Genomic DNA, 20,519 nt, shown 5'->3' with positions numbered 1-20,519 from the left:
GTATATTTTGCCTTTATTTCCCGTAAACCTGCCTAACTGTCCTGGGCTACCTGATCTGCTCAGCGTCAGGACCGAGCACCTCATGCTAATGGGGGTCTCCCCAAAACTGTGTTGAGTCGGTGGCCATGGTGAGCTCTCAGTGAGCCCGGATGGTCTGGGCTATTAGGGAGGCCTTCTCCTCTGCATCCCCACACTCATCTTTTAAATGTTATAACTGATTATTTTCAACGGATTCCTTAGTAACATTATGTATTATTCCGTGAAACCGTTTTTCCCTTTTGGACAAGAGATTGCTTTGTAGGAAAGAGCCAGAAGGAGTCAGAGAGAAAACTCATCTGCCCAAGTTTCCTTAAGAAAAGTGAAGCTGAGGCGGAAGAAGTGGTGTCAGTTCCTGTGTTTCCCCTCAGGGCCCCACGGCGATGCACATACAGCTGATAATGGAACGGCTGCTGAGAAGGATCAACCGGACCGTGATTGGGATGAGCCGACAGTCTCCCCACATTGTAAGTACTGCTTCAGGGAGCCACGCTGCCATCGCTGCTTCTCAGTGTCCCGCCTGCCCACTGGGGGGCTCTGGCGGCCAGCATCCGGAGACCAAATTCACGCAGACCCTCACATTGCAGTTTACTGTCTCTGCCTGCATGCCATGCGGCGTAGCTCCCTCGGGAAATGAGTGGAGTCTAGAACTTTTCAACCCCTTCCCCATAATGGGTGACCCTGGGTCATAACTGTGAGCAGATCTTGATTCTGACACTAATTTTCTCTTGAGGGAAGATACTCCAACAGGGTGAGAGGGGAGGCTAATGGAGTCAAGTTATTAAGGATCCCGTAAATACGAAGCATGTGGATGCATTCTTGAAAAGTCCTGTTCGTATCAAAGGTTGAAGAAAAGACTGTTATAATGCATTAAAGGAGAGACCCACTGAGGCAAGCAGGCACCCTAGGTAGACTGAGAACTCGGCCCCCATTTGACCTTATACTCTTTAAATATTTGTTTAATATTTTATTTAAGGAAAATAGGAGCCTTGATGAGCAGAAAATGAAGGGTTTTGGTGGGTGCATTCAGCATTTCCTCTATTATCTCAGTAATTTAGTTCTAGTTCTCAATATATACAAGCTCTGTCTGGATCCACCCTCCTTAGAGTGATAATAGTAACAGTATTAGAACTTCCTGCTGTATGATGATGATAGTAGTAGTCATTAGCTGATTTTTTAAATTCTTTTGTGCCAGAAACTATTTTAAGCACTTGTGTCTCATTGAAAGCTCATGCCAATCCTGTTAGGTAGTTCTTTCATTAGCTCCATTTTTCAAATGAGGAAACACGCACAGAGAGGTTAAGAAACCTGCCCAAGGTTACACTACTGCCAGGTGGTTGAGTTGGGTTAGGACTCAGGCAGCCAGCCTGGCTGCAGAGTCTGCATGTCGTCAACCATCCCCATCCCCAAGCAGCTTACCAGATTAGGTTTCCAGCTATGCAGTGGACGGTCGTCATGAGAGGAATTCTGATACATGTAGTCTTGCCCCTGCATCTTCTCTCCACTGATGTTTAGTGTAGATGGGTGCCCTGGGATACTGTCCAGCCCTTTCGGTTCAAAGGGGAAACAAACCTTTTAAAGAACTTGTGATTAGCATGCTTTTAGAAATGTCAGTGTTGCTCTGCCCTCTTATTCTCCATCTACTGTGTCTAATACAGATAAAAAGGATGATTGAGGGGCCAGCCCGGTGGCCAAGTGGTTAAGTTCATATGCTCCACTTCAGCTGCCCAGGGTTTCACCGGTTTGGATCCTGGGCGTGGATCTGGCATGGCTCATCGAGCCATGTTGAGGCGGCGTCCCATAAAACTATGATATACAACTGTGTACAGGGGGACTTCGGGGGGAAGAAGAAGAAAAAAAAAGAAGATTGGCAACAGATGTTACTCAGGTGCCAATCTTCAAATAAATAAATAAATAAATTCCATATGGAATGAAAGGTTCAATGTAAAAAAAATTAAAGCATAAGGCAACTAGAAGAAAATATGAATGAATGTATACCTATTTCTGAAAGAAAATGGATTCATGAATTTTTAAAAATTGAAAGGATACTATAAAAGAAAAAAACTAGAGTTTACTTGGTAAAAAATTTATATGTGAAAATATATTTATATGTGAAAATATATTTATATGTGCAAATTAAATGTCAAGCACAAAACTAAAAATTAGAGCTGGCCCCATGGCCAAGAGGTTTAAGTTTGCGCACTCTGCTTTGGCGGCCCAGGGTTTCGCCGGTTCAGATCCTGAGCCCGGACATGGCACCACTCATCTAGCCACGCTGAGGTGGCATCCCACATGCTACAACTAGAAGGACCCACAACTAAAATAGACAACTATGTACCTGGGGGCTTTGGGGAGAAAAAGGAAAAATAAATCTTTAAAAAACTGTAAAAATTATTTGTAAAATATGTGACAAGTGGCTAATAGGCATAATGTATGAAGAGCTATTACAAACCACTAAAAAAATTTTTTTAAATTAAAAAGTGGTTAAAGAATATGAGCAAACAGCAAAATGAGAAAAATAAATGGACTGCAAACATATGGACAGAATGTGTAATTCAGAACAAAAAAAAATGCAAATTAACCAAAAATGAGATTAAGTAAATCACCAATACCCAGAGTAAGCAAAGGTCTGGAGAAACAAATAGTGTTAAATACTGATGGGAATGCAAGCTGTATGCTAGTTAGGCAATATATATCAAAAGCCTTAGTACCATAAATTTACATTGCTTTATAATTAGAAAAATAAGCTTTTTGAAACAAAAGAGACTAAGACATTCATTCCTAGAGAGCTGTACATGGATAGTCTTTCATTGCTTTTGTGTTTAGGAAGTCATTTCCTCCATCCCAAGAACAGCTGCATATTAATCTCCTCTGTGCCAAATTTGTTTAAATTTGTGTTATTTTCATTAACTGTATGAATGCAGGAGGATATTACCCAAGTTATTTGTCCTACGGCTAGAAAGTTAAGTCTGTGATTAAAATATGGTTGGACTAGGGGAAAGCACATTGAATATGTAATTCCTGACCTCAAAAATAGAAATGATGTTAATTATCTAATTATTCAATCCCTTTCTTTGAACCAGGTCCACAGTTACACATGCATAGCATGCTGGGAATAACAGGCTGAAGGTTCTAGAGCTGTAGAAATGACCCTGAAGTGTTCTAGCCCGGAACTCTCATCTCTTGTCTCCTCTGCTCCTCCACTCTCAGTTTTGCTCCCTTTCTTTCTCCTCTTTGCGTTCTTCCAGACTCAGATTTGTTGAAAGGATCTGACTATTTCAGACGTTTCTCCATGGACTTCTGTACTACAGCTCTGTCTCAACAAGAAGCTCAAAGTCCACAAGTTACATGTTAACTAGGAATCTAGCTGATATCTTAGAGTCAGTGTCCCTTGACCTACAGGATTCCATGGATCGTGGCTATTAATGGGATGAGTAAAACCTTCCACGTGCCTTAACTCAAACCTGGAAGGTCTTTTAAGCAGAAACAGCAAAGTGCATGCCCTTTGAACCTTTGGAATGCAACATGTTTCCACTTTGGAGGGTCCCTGCTTCGGTAATTGGGTGGGGAAAACCAAAGTATACACATCCAAATCTTGTTTTGGCAGTTGGTGGTCTCAGGAGTCCTGGATTTGTGTTCTCTTTCTCCTTCCAGGGGAGTTTTGTTGCTTGCATGATAGCCATCCTGCGGCAAATGGACGACAGCCACTACACCCACTATATCAGCACATTCAAAACCAGACAAGATATCATCGTAAGTTGTTTTCATTGGGTCCTGGTAGCCTTAAGAATTTTTATGTTTGGCAAAAAAAAAAAAAATAAACAAAACTGAGCATCCTGAGTCCAGGGTTCTCTCCTCATCCGTGTCCAATGCTGTGTGGCTGTCCATAATGACCATGAAAAGGAAAATGTTAATTCTTACTTCTCTCTGTGATAGGATTTGAAGAAGAGTAAAATATGTATACCAAGAGGTTTTCACTCAGCCCCCTAAGTCTCTTGGATTCAAGAGAGCCCTTATTTAGAAACATTTGGGAGATCTTTTTTACTCTCAGAAGAGGATAGTGTCTCATTTTCAGGGAAGGTAGTTACTCCTGCCAGGGCGAGGGTTTGAGGAGGCAGAGGTGTGCACAGTCTTCTGAGATGTGGTGGACATCATCATTTCCAGTGTTCCCTGGAAAGGGAAACAGGAAGAGGTAATACTTGCCCCTTATATAACGTTTAGTAAATTATCTTCAGTTGAAAATATTCCATTCTCTTTTGTTTTAAACAAGAAAATTGTTCTCATATTTACTATTTAGTGTACAACCAAAGGTTGCCTAAGAGCTAAGTTAGGCCCCTGGTTACTTCTCCAGGATCTTTATCTTTAGTGAATTATTGGTGGCTGTTAAAATGTCCCTGAAGGTATCATCTTATCTTGCGAAGCAGAGGGCTGGACATGGAGCTAGATTAGCAATCGGATGTCTCATGGCACTAGTCTTTGTTCTGGATAACTTCCCATCAACCATGCATCTCCCAGTCATCTTTATGCACTGGATTTTCTACTTTCTGCTTGTATTATACCAACAGTGCATGGCCAGTACACCCAAGGATATCCAGCTCCTTTCCTGCCAGTCACCCTCCTTTCTGTGAGGTCCACGTGATGGAAAAACACCCAAGGAATCTAGAGAGAAAGTACTCTTTATCATTAGTGGTAGTGGTAGGTCCAGTGAGGAACTCACAAAAGGCTGTGGCTGAATCCAGAGGCTTACGGGGACCTCCACTAAGGCCATGCTCTGGCAGGTGGCGTGGTACAGGCACCCGTAGCAAATGGAGGTGTGCCCACAGAGCATCTCTAGGTGAGACCTGGTGCCAGAGAATCAAGAAGAGAGGAGGTGAGGGGAGGGATGGAAGCCAAGGGTAGCGATGTTTCTCCTCCACTGGCAGATGATGTAGTGGGTTTAAGAACACAGGCTTTAGAACACTGAGATCTGGGTTTGAATTCTGGTGATTCCACTTCCGTGTATGAAATGTTGGGCAAGCTATTTCACCTCATTAAACTTCAGTTTCCTCGTCTCCAAGATAGTACCCACCTTGAGGGTTAGCATGAGTGACTGTTGATTGACTCCACACGTGGAAAATGCCTAACTTTGTGCTTGACATGCAGTTAATGCCTGTGAAGACTAGCTGCTTATAATAATGATTTTATTATTATTGTAATGTAAGGTAAAATTAATATAAAAATAGTTTAGTGCCTTTTTTTCAAGTTTCCTTCAGAAAGCAGGTAGAATAAGTTATCCTAAATTCAGACTCTTGACAGTTTGGCTCCATTAGGTAAGAAAAAACAGGTTTCACTCCTGTTTTCCATAACAGTGGTGAGCTCTTCCCGCTCTATCATCTTATTAAAAGAGGATTATTATCCCCATGAGGGAACCTTAGCCATCAGTGGCAGACTGCAGGTCACAGCGGCCTCTGACTTTCCATGGACTGTCCTTTCACGCTCTCACATGCCTTCCGAACAGATCACTTGAAAGACTGTGGAAGTGGGAGATACGATGAGGCCTGGGATTACCTGTGAATTGCCTTTATTATGCCATCACTGTTTACAGTTAGATTACCAAGAGTTGAATGTAGAGTCAGCCTTGGAAGCCGATAACTGGCATCTAAATTTAATCCTTGCTTGACAAACCATAAATTCGTGTTGATTTGAGAGGAAAAGTTGATAGAATAAATTGGTGAGTGCACTTAAAATGTATAATGAAAAAGTTAAGAACTCGTGAAATATGTCTGTGATTTCCGAATTGAGGGTAGGAAAGTTTGACTCCCCTTTCAACCCGAAGGAAGGTTCCAGGGTAGCACAGACTTCAGAGCCAGGATTGCTCCCTTTCCTGTGCCGTTTGGCATCCAAAGTGCAGGAAGTTGACCGACTCGAGCAGTATCTCGGAGGAATAGCGTCAGGAATAGAACCTAGGCCTCCGGCCTCCCAATTACCGTGTCCTTTCTGCTGCCTGATGTAAGTCATGGGCTAGGACTCCGTAGTTTAGTGCCAAAGAAGTTGGACTGGATTTTCATTTCAGGAATCCAAGTGGAAAATGTCTAAATTTAACCAACTAATAAATAAAAAAGCTTTCAAAACTTTTTAGCTCTGGTTTTTAGTCTGATTGTTCTGTTTCTGAGTTACTTTTTACACATAGCCCCCTTTTGAGTAGAATAGCTGTGTTTTCGATGCTGTGCCCTGTGTACTCTCGTTATTAGTCATTGCAGTCATCAGGACCCACTGCTATCATCTCTATAAGGACCATTAAAGACCCTTCTCCCAGGCTACACATGGTAACATTCCTGGAACAGGAGGAATGATGACTTTGCTTCTTATTTATAGCATTTTGGTTCTTTTCTAACAATAATAAAGGAGAATTGGACTCAGAGTTATTAGAAGTATCAGTTTCTCACAATTACTGCTGAATTTGTTTTAAGTGCAGTAGATCTATTCAGACACCACTTGGCAGCAGAGAGCTGAAGACATTATGGCTCTAAAATGCAGTCCAGAACCCCAAGTTCTCTTCCCAGCTCTCCTGCTTCCTGCTGTTTGGGACCTTAAGCAAATCATTTAATTTTTCACAGCCTCAGTTTTATATTTGTAAAATGTGGACAATTTTTTTCATCCTTATCTTCCTGATCAGATTATATGATGTAAAAGTCAAATCATATGAGAGCTATAAAAATGCTTTGTTACCGCTAAACACCTTATTAAGAAGACAGGCCGTTATGGGACTTGGGACATCTTGTTCTGATGTAGTGGTCCCTCTTATCCACAGACTGGGGGAAGGGCTTATGAGATGTAGCCCAGTTTTTCCCCACGCATTCCTCCTTTGTTATCTGCAGGACTTCCTCATGGAAACGTTTATCATGTTTAAGGATCTGATTGGAAAGAATGTCTATGCCAAAGACTGGATGGTCATGAATATGATGCAGAGCAGGTAAGACTGCAGGGCCCGAGGCTTTTCACTGAATACTTGGGTCTGGTAACTAGCTATCTGACCTTTGTGAAGTGCTGTTAAATCTCTTTGCCTCAAACCCATCGTCTTTAAAGTAAGTATCTTCCCACCGCCATAATCCTAGTTTATGTGCTCATGTTCTTGATTTCACCTGGGCACCTGCAGTTGCTCTGACTCGAGCTCAATGCTCTCTTCTCTCTACTGTAGTCTCCTCATCATTCTCACATTAATCGTGAGCATCAGCTCTACATGGCATCTTTCAGCAGCTCCACAGGGCCTTCGTCATCCTGACATTCAAGGCCTCTGCAGCCTGGCCCACCCCCCCTCTCTAGACTTATCTTCCACTGTTTCCTTCTATAGACAACCTGGACTCCAACCAGACTGGCCTCTTCCTGGTCCCTGAACATGTTCTCTGGTGTCCCTCCTGCTGCTTCTTCCCCTGCAGTGTCTTCTTCAGCATCTCTGGCCATCAACGTGCCACCCATTCCTTAAGGTCCCTCTCAAATGCCATCTCCAGATGAAGCCTTTCTAACCTGGATGTCATCTTCTCTTCCTTTGACTCCCCATTCCTCTTCGATACCCCTCTCCTAGAATTTTCCATATTCTTTGTTGAATCATGGTTAAATTTACAGATTGCAAATGACCCCACCAAGTTGTAAACTTCTTAAGACCAGGAACTGTCTCTTTTAAGGCAAAACCTAAGCCAGTGCTTTGTAGTTCCTGGCCCACGACAAATACTTGTAGAATCAAAGCGAAATAAACTGAATATGTGCATTATATTTCAAAAGCTTCAGAATTTTTTAAAGAGCTAAATAAAGTCAGTCATTTTATTATGCTTTATTTATTTATGCTTATTAAAAGCATTATTGTTAACTCCACAGGATCCTGATAACTTGGTTAGAAAAACTCTTCCTGTCTATGTACAGATTAGAGAAAAAATGGTATCAGAAACCTAGACTTTAAAACAGAGGCATCACAATAGCTTGCAAAGAGCCCTGGTCTGAGGCTCAGGAGGCCTGGCTTGTCCTCTCAGCTCTACCCTCAACTGGCTAAATTGCGATGCGGGCTTGAGTGGTGTTTGTAGTCAGTTTTGAAACCCACTTTCCGTGTCCTCTGCAGACTGTGCTCTGTTGTTGGTCTGTAAGGGCCGTGATAGACCTAAGGGTCTTACGTTTCCAAGTCTAGGTTTGGTTTGCTTTGATTTTTAACAAGATGGGAAGTGTTTTGAAGAGCAAAAAGGTGCCTTCTTTATCCAGTGTCTTCCTCCCCCAGGGTTTTCCTCCGGGCTATCAATCAGTTTGCTGAGGTTCTCACAAGCTTCTTCATGGACCAGGCAAGCTTTGAACTTCAGGTAAGCATGCTGCTCACCCAGGAGATCCTTGAGTTCGCAGCCACAGCAACAGAACTATTTCCTTTTGGAAAACATGACCTCAGAGTTCATCATTTTCTAATGAAAAAAGTTGTCTTGTCTTTTCTCCTTTCCTAAAGCACGTATTCTTGTCATTCTGTCCTTTAAACCCAATAAAATAAGTTTTTTTCTTCTCTCTGTAAAAGTAATAAATGTAAAAAAGTAATCCTAGAAAATATAACTAAGCAAAAAGAAGAAAACTGAAAGACCTTCCACCGGTAACAGAACACACATGCACAGATGTGCACGCAAAGGCGCACAGGTGTCCCTCTGCCTGCTGGTGGCCTCGTTTCTAGAGTGGTTTGTGTACACACTTGTTTGAAAGTCCGAAGTGATAGCAGAACAGGTGACCACTAGCTCCATCTTCGTTCATTCATTCATTTACCCAACAAACATTAGCATATTTCATGTACAGGGCATCATTCTAGGCCCTGGTGAAGGCAGACAAGGTCCTGCTCTCGGAGAGTGGACGTTCCAGCGTGCATTTTCTTGGCGATGTGCGTTACTGTGTCATGAGCCTTTGTTTGTATCTGTGGAACTTTAAAAGTGGAGAGTCATAGGTAGAGGAGATTGTGTACACATATGTGCATGTACATATATGTGTGTGTGTGTGTATACATGTGTGTGTGTATATGTATTTATTTATATATATATATATATATATATGTGCCAAAGTGGAATCGAGCTGGGCCATTCTTTGGTAACCTATTGACCTTTTTACTTTCTCTATTATCTTTTCAATGATATTAAATATTTTCATAATATTTTTAATGGTTGAATATAGCTCATTGTATGGCTGGGTCATGATTTATTTAACCAAATTTTTGTGAACATTTAGATTGTTTCCATTTTCTGTTATGTTAAATAGCATTGTGGTGGCCTTCTTTTTTTAAATATTCTTAAATACCCATGATTATTTTGCCAGGATAAAGTCCTAAACTAGTTCAGACTAGTTCAAAAGTTTGGCAGAATTGTGGTTCATTTGATACCTATTGTCAAATTATTTACTATAAATAGGCATACTTCTTGGCAGCGGTTTTCCTTTATCCCGGGAGTAAAGAAAATATAATGGTTTGGATTTATTTTTAAAGCTTAATGTTAATATTAAGTGTTAAAACTTTCAGGGCTGAATAATTGAAACAGAAGAAAGAAAACAGAGTCTTGTGGATTTTATTTTGTTTTTTCATGAATCTCTGGCAAGTGACTTTCTGCCATGTGGTGGTGTTTTACTATGCCCTTGTTAATGTGATTTTCCATTTCTTTTCGCCCACACAATTAATTGTGAACAGCTCTGGAACAATTACTTCCATTTGGCAGTAGCGTTTCTCACCCATGAGTCCCTTCAGCTTGAAACCTTCTCACAAGCCAAGCGCAGCAAAATTGTAAAAAAGTAAGTGTCCTCTTAAACTTGCTTACGATTGAGAAGTTGCTGCTTCTATTTCTGTTCAGAGCAAGATTTTTAGTATCAGAGCAACTGCTCTTCACTGGCTACCCGTGTTGTTAGTGAGATAGATCTTAAAATAGTTGTTTAATAGACCTCAAATTTCCCCAGCTTCACATCTCTTCTTTCAAGTCCCCATTCATTTACCCGCTCCCACCGCGTTCCTTTCCAGAATCTGTACGTAGAGAGGCACCACTGCCCTGCGAGAACGCGGCCCGTCTGCTGGCAGCGTTTCCCGACTGCGGGCACGGTGCCTCTTTCTCACTCGGGCCTCACAGGGCAGCCTCCTTTGGCACCATTGCTCTGCCTCTCAGTCACTCCAGCAGAGAAGCCAAGACTAACACATCACCTAAAAATGCCCTCCAGATCCCTGGCCGGGAATTCAGGATGGACTTATGTGCAAGAGCAATGAGAGATTTAGGGAAGCTTCTCATCGCTCTCCTCACAGGTCTGTTTCAGAGTTCCCTGAGAGTTGGAAACTCCAAGGCCATGCAGTTACAAAGAACTTGAGAAATTTATCACTTAAAGGCTGTGAAATTTGAGTTCTGTTCCCTGCCAGGATGTCTAGGATTCTAGGTGAATTATTTAGCATTTCTGTACCTCTGGTTTCTTCCTAAAATGCTGAGATTGGTGGCTAAGAGATTGAGATTTAGTGATTGTGCTCTCAAACATAAAAGTAAAACCGGTTTTGTCGATTTCCCTGTGGGGTGAGTATGGAGACAGAATTGATTTTTAAGATGGATACTTTGATCTCATTCTTTAGAATATCGGAAATTACATGTTTCTTTCCAGGATGGATTTGATTTTGGTTAAAAAACCATTAGTGAAGTTAGTTGACACCAAGTCTGATAAATAAAGTGTCTAGTTAGGATTAATGATTCTGGTTTTGGTCAAAGGAAAGTGTGACTATAAGTATAATCCATGTAAAAATATGTATGCGTATGGGCAAAGATAAACCTTGGGAAATAAAAACATTTATATTAAGGTTATAGAAATGAGAATGAATCTTTTTTCAAGATTTCTCTTACTTTTAGTAGAAGTAGCATCCACTAAGCTGTTAATAAACAAGAGGAATAGTTACCATTTACTGTCTACTAAGTGCCAGACGTTGACCACATGGGCTTATCTAATATTAACAATAAAATTAGGTTAGGTGTTTTGTTAAAATGGAATGGTAAGAGAAATTTTTAAATAATATCTTTATGCTAGCTTCCAAAGGCATTTCCAAAGGAGAAATTTGAAAAAAAATGTTTGGGGTGCTAGTGGCCTGAGTGTGGAACCGTGGCTGTAGGGTGGGTCGGGGGTGCATATTAGAGTTCACTGGGAACTTTTGCAGTGTCCACTGTTGACCACCCTGTTTGCGTCTTCCGAGCCCCCAGCCTCTGATACGGTGTGCAGTGTGGGGCAGCCCCGGGCGGATGTGTTCTCTGAGAGATTCCACGGGATTGTCGGTCCACCTCCACCTAAGAGCTGCTGTTTAGATCAGTGTTTCTCTACTTTTTTTTCCATTATCGACTCCTGTAAAAAACCTTTTTAGAAATTGTTTTTCTAATCACCTCCCCCCAAGAAATAGTAATACCTATTAGTACCACAGATGTACCGTATATCTGTGTATGTACTACATGTATATCTGTACTTTATACATAACAACAGTAAGCTCTTTTTTTTTGCCCCCAAGGCAACCAGAGTATTTCTGACTCTTCTCCCTGCAAGAAGTCTGTCAATCTCGTCTTCTCAGTTATCTTCAACATTTGCTTTTGGCCCTCTCCGCGTTCAAGTCCCCTCTCCTTGTGTGGCTTAGTTCTCTGTGGCGGCTCGTTTAGGTATCGACCGTGTCTCTTACAGTGACCCTGCCTTAAATGTGACCTAGAGGAGCAGAGGCTCTTTTATTCCCTTCATCATTGTGTTATGTGTACTTGTTTCCACCGCAAACCCTTCTCCTGGTTTCTGATCTTCTTCCTAGATATGGGGACATGAGAAAGGAGATCGGCTTTAGAATCCGGGACATGTGGTATAACCTGGGTGAGTGCACAGCCTTGAGCAGCCCTACACACAACTCCTGTGTGACAAGCATCCCACGATGATTTCTTTTTTATTTTGATTCTGGTAACCCTAAGATGTATTCATCTGTGTGTCTGGAAGTGAAAGTTGAGTTGTGGGTTTCACACCCCTGTCTCCACTGGGACATTGATGATGAACTGTCTCTGACGACATCCACGTATTATCAGAATACAATATTTAGTCACTCACTTCTGAATTGAATTGATTTACCCACATAAACATTTTTTTCCTTATGGGCCCTGTGGAGGAAGATTGTAACACTTTATTTCCAGTGAAATTATTTTTTAATATCCTCACTTAACTTTCATTTCAGGTCCCCACAAAATCAAATTCATCCCATCCATGGTGGGTCCCATTCTGGAGGTCACATTGACCCCCGAAGTAGAGCTCCGGAAAGCCACCATCCCCATTTTCTTTGATATGATGCAGTGTGAGTTCAATTTCAGTGGAAATGGCAATTTCCATATGGTAAGGAGTGATACTAACACACATATAGTCAACTCATTTATTTTCTTTCTATATAGAGAAGCAGTAGCCTGAATAACACAAATCAAAGTTTATCTAAAAGCTTTTCTTTACAATTCACTTTGTAAAGCAATTAGAGATAGAATCAGATATTCCAACCCACAGCCTAGAAGTGATCTTTTTGCTACGTGTTTCCTAAAGCAGCAGTCTATCACTGGATAATTAAAATTTGACATCATGCTTTTTAGTCCCGTCTGTTGCAGTGTAGCCGCGAGACTAACGCAGTGGAGTAAAGGAAAAGCCTATCTGCTGTAGTGCAGCCGAGGGAATGATGCAGAGGTGTCTAGTTTTGAGACTTCGCTTCGCCTGATAGGTCTTATCTATGCTTCTGCTTTCTTATCTGTACAGTACAGTAGTATTTAAAGGAAGATTTTACAGCTCTGAAGCTCTGAAGAAGCAATCCCATTGCCAATACTTAGACAAGACACAAAAATAAAATATAAAAATTAGAATTATCAGGCCATTATTATATGCATGGTTGTAACAGGAAAATAGTATTTTGGGTAATTATTTTTCCCTGCGAATATAAAGCAAAGGACAAAGTAACACGAGACTGGTTTAGAACATCTTGATAGGGCCTTGGAGCACAATTAACGGCTACCATGACGTACGATCTTCCCCTGTGTGTGTTGAACATTGCACAGTTCAAAAAGGGGCCGGGCCAACTCCAGAAGGGTGGCCGGGTGTCTTTCGTGTCCTCTGCTAAGGATATGGTTTTCTCCTGTGAACGTCTTCCTTTGCTTTCAGTTTGAGAATGAGTTGATTACAAAGCTGGACCAAGAGGTGGAAGGGGGCAGAGGCGATGAACAATACAAGGTCCTTCTGGAAAAACTGTGAGTATTTCAGAAACAAAAACCTCAATGTGATTGCATCATTTGGTGATGGCAAAAACCATTGGCTTCTGCTGCACTTACAGACTAAGCGAGTACTCCCAGAATCACCCAGGGTCACCGCCACAAATGGGCCTTGAGAGGGGTTAATAGAGTTCACACCATCCACTGCTGGCATTTGTTTATCTGATGTGAGTCAAATGTCCATGTTTTCCTGGCCAGCCCAGCCCTGGAGAACCGAGCAGATGGAGGAGAGGGGGAGATGCAGAAAGCAGTGGCATTTTGCCCAGTGTTCAAACTGCTGAACTTCATCAAAAGTGCCAGCACCTCTAATTACGGCTTCAAAGCAGCAATTTAAAGGAGGAGGGAAAAAACATTTCAAGGTCCACTTTACATGTAAAAATACCTCATTGCCTCTAAGGACCTGTCAGAACACCGTTATGTCTCCTGCTAGGTTGGTTTTTTCTCTCCCCTGTCCCACCTCCCCCATTCGAGTGCAACACCTTTATTCCTTCTCCATGTTCACATTATCAGCTCTGCTCCCTACCCACCCCACCCTGCAGACCCTCCGCATCACCCTTGGCCCTCCTAATTCTCCTTTGCACATATGCAATTACAAAATAAAAAGAGTAGTTTAAGACACTTGGATGTTGGAGTTAGAGATTGTGCTTCAAATCCCATTTTCTCCATGTCCTAGGAGATTGACTTTGGACAAGTGGTTTAACCTATCCAACACTTCATTTTTTTTCATGTACAGTAATAGGATTTATATTTTGGTATTGTGGTGAGGATTAAGCAAGATGATGCGTAAACACAGTGTCTGTTACAAGTTCATGCTGAGTAAAATGTCGGCTGCACTGGTGTTTGTGCCTTTTACTGTTATTTTCAAATCCTCTCATCATCCAGCGTTGTAACTGCTCTGGACTCTTCATTCCTTGTGTTCTCTGAACGTTTATGATATTGGCCAAGTGCGTCACCTGTTGACTGGGTATGTGCTTAGGTCGTGTGTCATTTACCTGTTTCATGGGAATGATGTGTGCTAGACTGTGCTTGAGGACAGGGACTGCCCAGTTTTTTCTTTTTCTTTAAAGAATTTTTTTAAGGAACCAGCACACTGGATACTCAGAAATAGAACTGAATTGATGACTCATTTGTATTTTAAAGAGCCAGAAGTCTTCCTTATTTTGTTTTTAATGGATGATAAGACCGCTTGTTAGTCTTTGTATCTGGTTTCCATTCGGTCTCCCTGTTTGAGCTTCAAACCACCTGTTTTTAAATTTTTTTTATTGAGATAACATTGGTTTATAATATTATATAAATTTGAAGTGTGCATCATTATATTTCGATTTCTGTTAGATAACATCATGTTCACCACCCAAAGACTAATTACAATCCATCACCACACACATGTGCCTAATAACGCCTTTCGCCCTCCTCCTTCCGCCCTTCCCCTCTGGTAACCACCAATCTAATGTCTCTATCTGTGTGTTTGTTTGTTGTCGTTGTTGTTGTTTTTATCTTCTATTTATGAGTGAGATCATACGGTATTTGACTTTCTCCCTCTAACTTACTTCGCTTAACTTTTGCAATTCTTGATCTCACACAGGAATTAAATGAGGAAATTATGCACACATGCAAACACACACACAATATTTGCAAATGATACACTGCTCATTTTTTTTAATCCTACAGCTGATTTTTCATGTAAAGATTATATTTTGTTTCCTTCATTCTTCCTGGATCACTAACCCAGCAAAATGTGACCACACAAATCTCCAGTGCTCAGGAATAATCCTAGAGTCTGGACTAATTCTTTGAACCCATTTCTTTTTTCTTTTTTTTTCTTGTTCCCCAAATTTTATTCTAAGTGTCTAATCTAAGAAGCCCCTGTAGAAGCTTTGCTCTATTTGGGTCCAAAGGGAGAGGATTTAGACCAAAAGTGTAGCCTCAGTCTACTTATTTACAACTTTGCATTTTTTTCTGACATGAACACTTTTATCTGAAAAGTCACATGTCTGGATGTGTGCTAGATTCGTAGGTTCCCCTAGGCTGGGCCTTGCTCCCCAGCTTTCCAGAATGCCCACAGGATGACCTGAAGTGCTAGGCTTTAGGGAAAATGAAGACGTAGAAAAGATGATATCTTTCCACTTGACTGGAGTGATCAGATAGCATACGTGAACCTTTTGGGCAAAGATTCTCGTTTCTGTGGTATTGACAAAAAGCAAAAACAAAATGCAAATAGGCATTCAGAGAAGGGCTTTGTGGGCTGAGGTGCTAGGTGGTGGTGGACTTGAGCTAAAGCCCTAAAGAAAATGTAGAACACGCGAGGCTGAGAGGTGCAGCCTGAGCGAGGGCCCCGGATAGGACTGTTACATGAGGGATGTGTCTGGCGCCACCTGCTGCTAGGACCTTGGACGGTCCTCATAAATGGTGGAGGGTGACAGTGTGGGACATGGGCATCTGTCTCTACCTCCACCCCTGCAGGCTTCTAGAACATTGCCGGAAACATAAATACCTCTCCGGCTCTGGAGAAGTCTTTGCACTCCTGGTCAGCAGCCTCTTAGAGAACCTCTTGGACTACAGGACCATCATCATGCATGACGAGAGCAAAGAAAACCGCATGAGCTGTACCGTTAATGTGCTGGTATGTGCCAAGCCCCTGGGATGGCTAGAGGGCACTGCTAGGCCACCCCTGCACCGCACAGCTCAGATCTAGGTAGATCTCACAGACACAAAGGTGCTGTGGGGTGACCTTTATGGAGTCTGGGGCCTGCTGAGTCCGATTGGAACGGCTGACTCAGCTCTGGAGTTAGCGATACCAGCAGCCACAGACCTTGAGGATAAATTTGGAAACGGATGGAAAATGCAAAATAAGCTCTTAAGTCTTTCTGAAGGCCATCCTCCACCTGTTTCTCTGTCTTGTTTGTATGTGATTGCTTTGTTGTTGGAATTATCGTGCACGGACAGACCTGTGTGAGCAGCACTGTGCACCGTGAGGAGAGCATTCGTGCCTGCAGTCCTTATGGTGGTAGAACTCTTTGGTCTTACCTTTCCCTAGACATATGTAACTGGGGCCACAGGCCCCAGAGGTTTAGGCTACTGTTCATTCCTCTACTCACAGTAAACCAAGAACTTGCCCCCCGACCCCTTGAGAAACAGGGTATCAGGGGACCTGAATATGAGCAGCTCTCTACTCCCTTAGAAGCGTGGTCCTAAAAAAATTCTTCAAGGTATCTTCTTTATAAACTGTCACTTCCCTTCCTTAAGGGGGTATTTGTTAAAGGAGAATAATAAGCTCTTTGAAAGTGACAGTGTTGCAAAGCAAAAGTAGTTATTTGGCCATTTTCAGGGCAAGCTAGTCAATAACTCTTGATTTACATTGGTGTTTGTGACTTTTTTTGGTAGAATTTTTATAAAGAAAAGAAGAGAGAGGACATATACATAAGGTAAGCTGAAATTTTTATGTCATGGCTTTATTATTTATTTCTTCAATAAACAAATACTCAGCCCAAACTCCATACATCATGCTTGAGAAACACCGAAAAGTGTGTGATATCGTGCCTTCCCCTGAAAGGGAAAACCCTTTAGACAGATGCACAAGTGAGTACCATCGAGGGGGTGCAAGCGGAGGCTCCTGTTGGGATTTAAGGGAAAGACAGAGACTCTGGCCAGGGCCGTCAGGAAAGGCTGCACAGGGAGGCAGCATGAAAATTCACCTTCTGTCAAGCAATGATAGCCTGGGCTCCAGGAAGCCCTGGTCAGGAGACAAACTTGGCCATAAACTCTAAGCATGTTCTTGGGGAGCGATCCCATAGCTTTCATTAGTTGCCCTCAGGGGTCCATGACATTCAAAAAAAATTAAACACCCACTGCCTTAAACAATGAGTACAAAGTAGAAGAGAAGGAGGAGGAAAGACACATGGGCAGGAAGCCACAGAAGGGGTTAAAGGAACGGGCAGTAAGGGGTTCCTTTGCCTAAGAGAAAGGAAGCGCTCCTGTGGAGTGGGGGGGAGCGATGCAAACCTGGGCGTGGAGTGAGCTGAGTCCCAGATCAACTCCCAGCAGCAAGAGGCCTCCTTTCTCCCGTCCTCACAGGTACTTATACAAGCTGCGGGATTTGCACCGAGACTGTGAGAACTACACAGAAGCTGCCTACACGCTTCTCTTACATGCTGAGCTTCTGCAGGTGAGTGGCTCAGGGGTCTCATTTCAACAGGGTGGAAGACAAAATGCAGTGTGTCAGCTGTCCAGTCCTTTGGGACCAAATTCCATACGCTTCGTGATTTTGATGGGAAAGATCCTTATTCAAAGGAGGTCGTTTCATCCAAGAATCTTTTTATACCTTCTAAATAGGCACAGCTAATTTTCAGATCAAGCTTGGGAAAATGTCCATTGTCGTTTATTTAAGAATCCTTAGAAAGTGGAGCACAACAGGACTCCAGTAATTGACACTCTAATCAAAGAAACTAAACACACATCGAATAATACGTGTAAAAAAATTTGTAAAACTGCAGAGAAATGAGTTGTAAATGAGCACAGCACTATAGAAGTGCTTTTCTATTTATACTCTCACTAAGCAAAAGTATACTGTGCCATGGATAGAAATACATCTGTACTTCATGGATCCCCAATAATTATTTCTAGCACTGACCACTCCTCTAACTTTAGATTCATACGAAAACAGTTCTTTCAACATCAGTCTTTGTTTTCTTTTAAGATTGGCCCCTAAGCTAACAACTGTTGCCAATCTTTTTTTTTTTCCTGCTTTTTCTACCCAAATCCCCCCAGTACATAGTTGTATATTTTAGTTGTGGGTCCTTCTAGTTGTGGCATGTGGGACACCACCTCAATATGGCCTGATGAGTGGTGCCATGTCCGCGCCCAGGATCAGAACTGGCGAAACCCCGGGCTGCCGAAGCGGAGTGCTCAAACTTAACCACTCAGCTACAGGGCCGGCCCCTCAACATTGATCTTTGAATGAGTAATGCACAGCTCACCTTAACATGGCAGTAACGGGAGTTCTTATTTCCCACTCTTCTCCTCCTGATCCAGTCCGGCTTCCCCTTCTTCCCGTTTCACTAAAGACACCACCATCTACCGAGTTGCTCAGGCAAATACCTGTCATCATTTTTTATCCACCCCCACCCACATTCTCCGTGAGTAAGAATCATGAATCCTCTGTCCAAAACTTGCCCTTAACCTATCCATTTTTCCTTTTTTTAAACTGAGATATAATTGACACGTAACACTATAAGGTGTACACCTGTTGATTTGATATATCTGTATATTGCAGTATCATGGCCACTGTATCATTAGCTAACACCTCTATCACGTCACATAATTATACCTCTTTTTTTGTGGTGGGAAAAATTACCGTCTAGTCTCTTAGTAGCTTTGATGTTTATAATACAGTGTTGTCTATCACCACTACACTGTGTATTAGAGCGCCGGGACTTATTTCTCTATTGGCTATAGGTTTGTACCCTTAACCAACATCTCCCCAGTTCCCCTACCCCCAACCCCTGGTAACCACCATTCTAGTCTCTGTTTTTATGAGTTTAGCTTTTTTAGATTCCACATATAAGTGAGATCATAGAGGATTTGTCTGTCCCTGTCTATCTCACTTAGCATCATGTCCTCAAGGTCCATCCATGCTGCCGCAATGGCAGGATTTCCTTCTTTCTTATGGCCGAATAACATTCCAGTCTATATACATGCCTCGTCTTCTTTGTCCCTTCATCCATAGACTCTTAAGTTGTTTCCACATCGTGGCTGTTGTGAACAATGCTGCAGTGAATGTGGGAGTGCAGATGTCTGTTTGAGATCCTGTTTTCATTTGCTTTCTATCTACTTTTCCTTGTCTCCATTGCTGCCATTCTGGTCCAAGCTACAGTCATCTCTCCCCTGGAGCACAGCAGTATTACGTCTCCCTGCCTCCATTCTTTTTTATTAAAGATTGGCCCTGAGCTAACATCTGTTGCCAATCTGCCTTTTTCTTTTTCCTTCTCCCCAAAGCCCCCCAGTACGTAGTTGTATATTCTAGTTGTGGGTCCTTCTAGTTGTGCTATATGGGACACTGTCTCAGCTTATCCATGTCTGCGCCCAGGATCCAAACCCACGAAACCCTGGGCTGCCTAAGCGGAGCGTAGGAACTTAACCACTCGGCCCCAGGGCCGTCCCCACCCTACCTCCATTCTTGCATCTAGCAATTAATTTTCTTGTATAATTTAATTCTTATTTTTTATTAAAATAATACATATACGTTGTTCTAAGCTTTGTAATTAAAAATAGGAGACCTCTACCTTGTCACTTCCCCAGGGCAGCTGTTCACAATTCATATTCAAGATCGGTCGCTAAAAGGCTCGTTCCATATGGGTTGGAGGGAAGGCTTATTGACTGTGGGAGGATCAGAAAGAAACCCCGCTGACTGTAACTGTAGGTCTTTTCATTTTTGCTGTTTCGAAAATGGAACTCTCCCCTCCTGGCGTTAGGTATGAGGTGTGGATGCAACTTTGCCCCCCAGGCAGCTGCTCAGTGGGGATGCTGTTTGTTACATATGTGCATATTTTCCTCGGTGGTATGAGATCCCGTCTTTATCCTGTACTAAATCCCTATGTGGGGGTTGGGCCTCTGCCTAGATTTTATGTTCTTTTGCCCGATCTCCGTATATTCATGTATACTACCGCACCATTTTAGTTGTTGATTCTTTATGGTACGTTTTATCACCTGGAAATTACTCTCCATTGCTCTTCTTTTTCAGAGTTTTCTATCCTATTCCTTTTTGTTTATTTTTCCATGTGGACTTTGGAATCCATAAATTTAAAAATTAATTTAGTGAAAATTTACACATTTATGAGATTGCACTTACTTGTCCAAAAGCATGGTGTGACTTTCCACTTCTTCAAACTGCTTTTGTGCTGTTTTGTTGTGTTAAAGTTTCCTGTCTAGAAGTTTTGCATATTCCTTGCGGTGTTGATTCCTAGATATCTTTTCATTTAAATTTCATTATGGTAAAATACACATAAAGTAAGATTTACCATCTTTAACCATTTTCAGTTCAGTGGCATTAAGTACATTCACATTGTTGTGCCCAGATGTCATCATTTTCGATTTATTCCTTTTGGGGTTTTTTCTTCTATTATCTTCAGCATGGTTATCTATTTATATGAAATACATCTCTAAATTATTTCTAAATATGTTAATTTTTTATCCCACTGCCTAATTCTTTCATTGTTTGTGGTAGTTTTT

The 20,519-nt window shown here is 41.9% G+C and overlaps 1 protein-coding gene across 1 annotated transcript in view; it reads left to right on the top strand.

The window, feature by feature from the left end:
* The window catches only part of DOCK5 (dedicator of cytokinesis 5), a 205,718-nt gene that overhangs the window by 142,904 nt on the left and 42,295 nt on the right, over window positions 1–20,519 (top strand). The window contains exons 27-37 of the mRNA XM_046656390.1: window positions 408–503; window positions 3,691–3,789; window positions 6,894–6,988; window positions 8,279–8,357; window positions 9,704–9,804; window positions 11,819–11,877; window positions 12,230–12,384; window positions 13,189–13,274; window positions 15,756–15,915; window positions 16,677–16,717; window positions 17,367–17,457. Of these exons, the coding sequence (XP_046512346.1) occupies window positions 408–503; window positions 3,691–3,789; window positions 6,894–6,988; window positions 8,279–8,357; window positions 9,704–9,804; window positions 11,819–11,877; window positions 12,230–12,384; window positions 13,189–13,274; window positions 15,756–15,915; window positions 16,677–16,717; window positions 17,367–17,457 (1,062 nt within the window). The remainder of the gene's footprint in view (window positions 1–407; window positions 504–3,690; window positions 3,790–6,893; window positions 6,989–8,278; window positions 8,358–9,703; window positions 9,805–11,818; window positions 11,878–12,229; window positions 12,385–13,188; window positions 13,275–15,755; window positions 15,916–16,676; window positions 16,718–17,366; window positions 17,458–20,519) is intronic.

This window comes from Equus quagga, chromosome 3 (assembly GCF_021613505.1).
Source record: "Equus quagga isolate Etosha38 chromosome 3, UCLA_HA_Equagga_1.0, whole genome shotgun sequence".
NCBI classification, from domain to species: Eukaryota; Metazoa; Chordata; class Mammalia; order Perissodactyla; family Equidae; genus Equus; species Equus quagga.
This window is presented reverse-complemented; position numbering and strand designations above follow the sequence as displayed.